General features: G+C 55.8%; 1 protein-coding gene across 1 annotated transcript; it reads right to left on the bottom strand.

Annotated features, from left to right (window-relative positions):
- Positions 1-28: 28 nt before the first annotated feature.
- On the bottom strand, positions 29-1,013 carry GNI_239210 (putative enzymatic polyprotein; the record flags this gene model as incomplete). Its single annotated transcript, XM_011136441.1, has 3 exons — positions 29-49; positions 112-504; positions 546-1,013. 3 exons carry the CDS (start codon positions 1,011-1,013, stop codon positions 29-31), a joined length of 882 nt encoding a protein of 293 aa, XP_011134743.1.
- Positions 1,014-1,072: the final 59 nt, after the last annotated feature.

A 1,072-nucleotide genomic window follows, 5' to 3' on the forward strand; every position in this document is an offset into this window, starting at 1 on the left:
CGAAAGAAACTCAATCGTGAAGTCATAGTTACTGAGGGCGAGTGCCCACCTGAAGACTTTGCCGGTGTCGACGTTTGTTAGGTAGCGGAGATTGTTGTGGTCCGCGCGCACGACGAAGTGCGCCAAGCTGACATAGTCGCGCCACTTCTCTACCGCCCACTTAACTGCGAACAGCTCCCTCTCTCGCGTGTCCCAGCGTCGCTCCGTGGGGTTGAACTTCCTACTAGCAAACTCTAACGGCACTTCCGCGTCACCTTGACGCTGCTTTAGCAGAGCTCCTACTCCCAGTTCGGAGGCGTCCGTCTCGATTATGTAGGTTCCTGTGGGGGTTGGTGCGTGCAGAGTGACCGTGTTCTGTACTGCTTCTTTCAGGGCCTCGAAGGCACGTTCGTGCGCTGGCTGCCACTTGAACTCGGCGCCCTTCTTCAAGAGGTCGAACAACGGTGCCGTCGTGTCCGACGGCGAGAGATGAACGGCCGCAGGTAACCACACATGCCCAGGAAGCTCTGAAGACCGCGTCTGCTCTCTGGTCTCGGCGCTGCTACGATAGTTTGTGTCTTCTTCTCTTGGACCTTGATACCATCCGTGCCGACCACGTGTCCTAAGTACTTCACCTGGTGCTTAAACCACTCGCTTTTGTCGAGCCGCAGGTAGAACCCAGACTTCCTGCATTGCTGCAGGAAGAGCTCCACTTTTGCGAGCACGCTCTCGAAGTCGTCGCCGCAAATGACGATATCGTCCATGTAGCAAAACGCATCGTCGCCGAGTAAGGGCTCGAAACAAGCATCCATGGCCCGCTGGAACTCAGCAGGTGAGTTCTTTACCCCGAATGGGATGACGTTGAATTCGAATAGCCCGATCGGAGTTATGAATGCCGTCAACGGCTTACTCCCCTCCTCGATCGGGACATTCCAGAATCCGCTGTTCATATCCAACGTGCAGTAGTACTTCTTTCCGGCTGCACGGCGTAGGTGGTCCCAGATGCGCGGTAGTGGGTAGGAGTCTGCCACCATCGACGCATTCAGCCGCCTGTAGTCTATAACGCACCTCCATTCTCCCGTTTTCTTCTTGA

The sequence above is a fragment of the Gregarina niphandrodes genome (genome assembly GCF_000223845.1).
Source record: "Gregarina niphandrodes unplaced genomic scaffold scaffold00859, whole genome shotgun sequence".
In the NCBI taxonomy this organism is placed as follows: Eukaryota; Apicomplexa; class Conoidasida; order Eugregarinorida; family Gregarinidae; genus Gregarina; species Gregarina niphandrodes.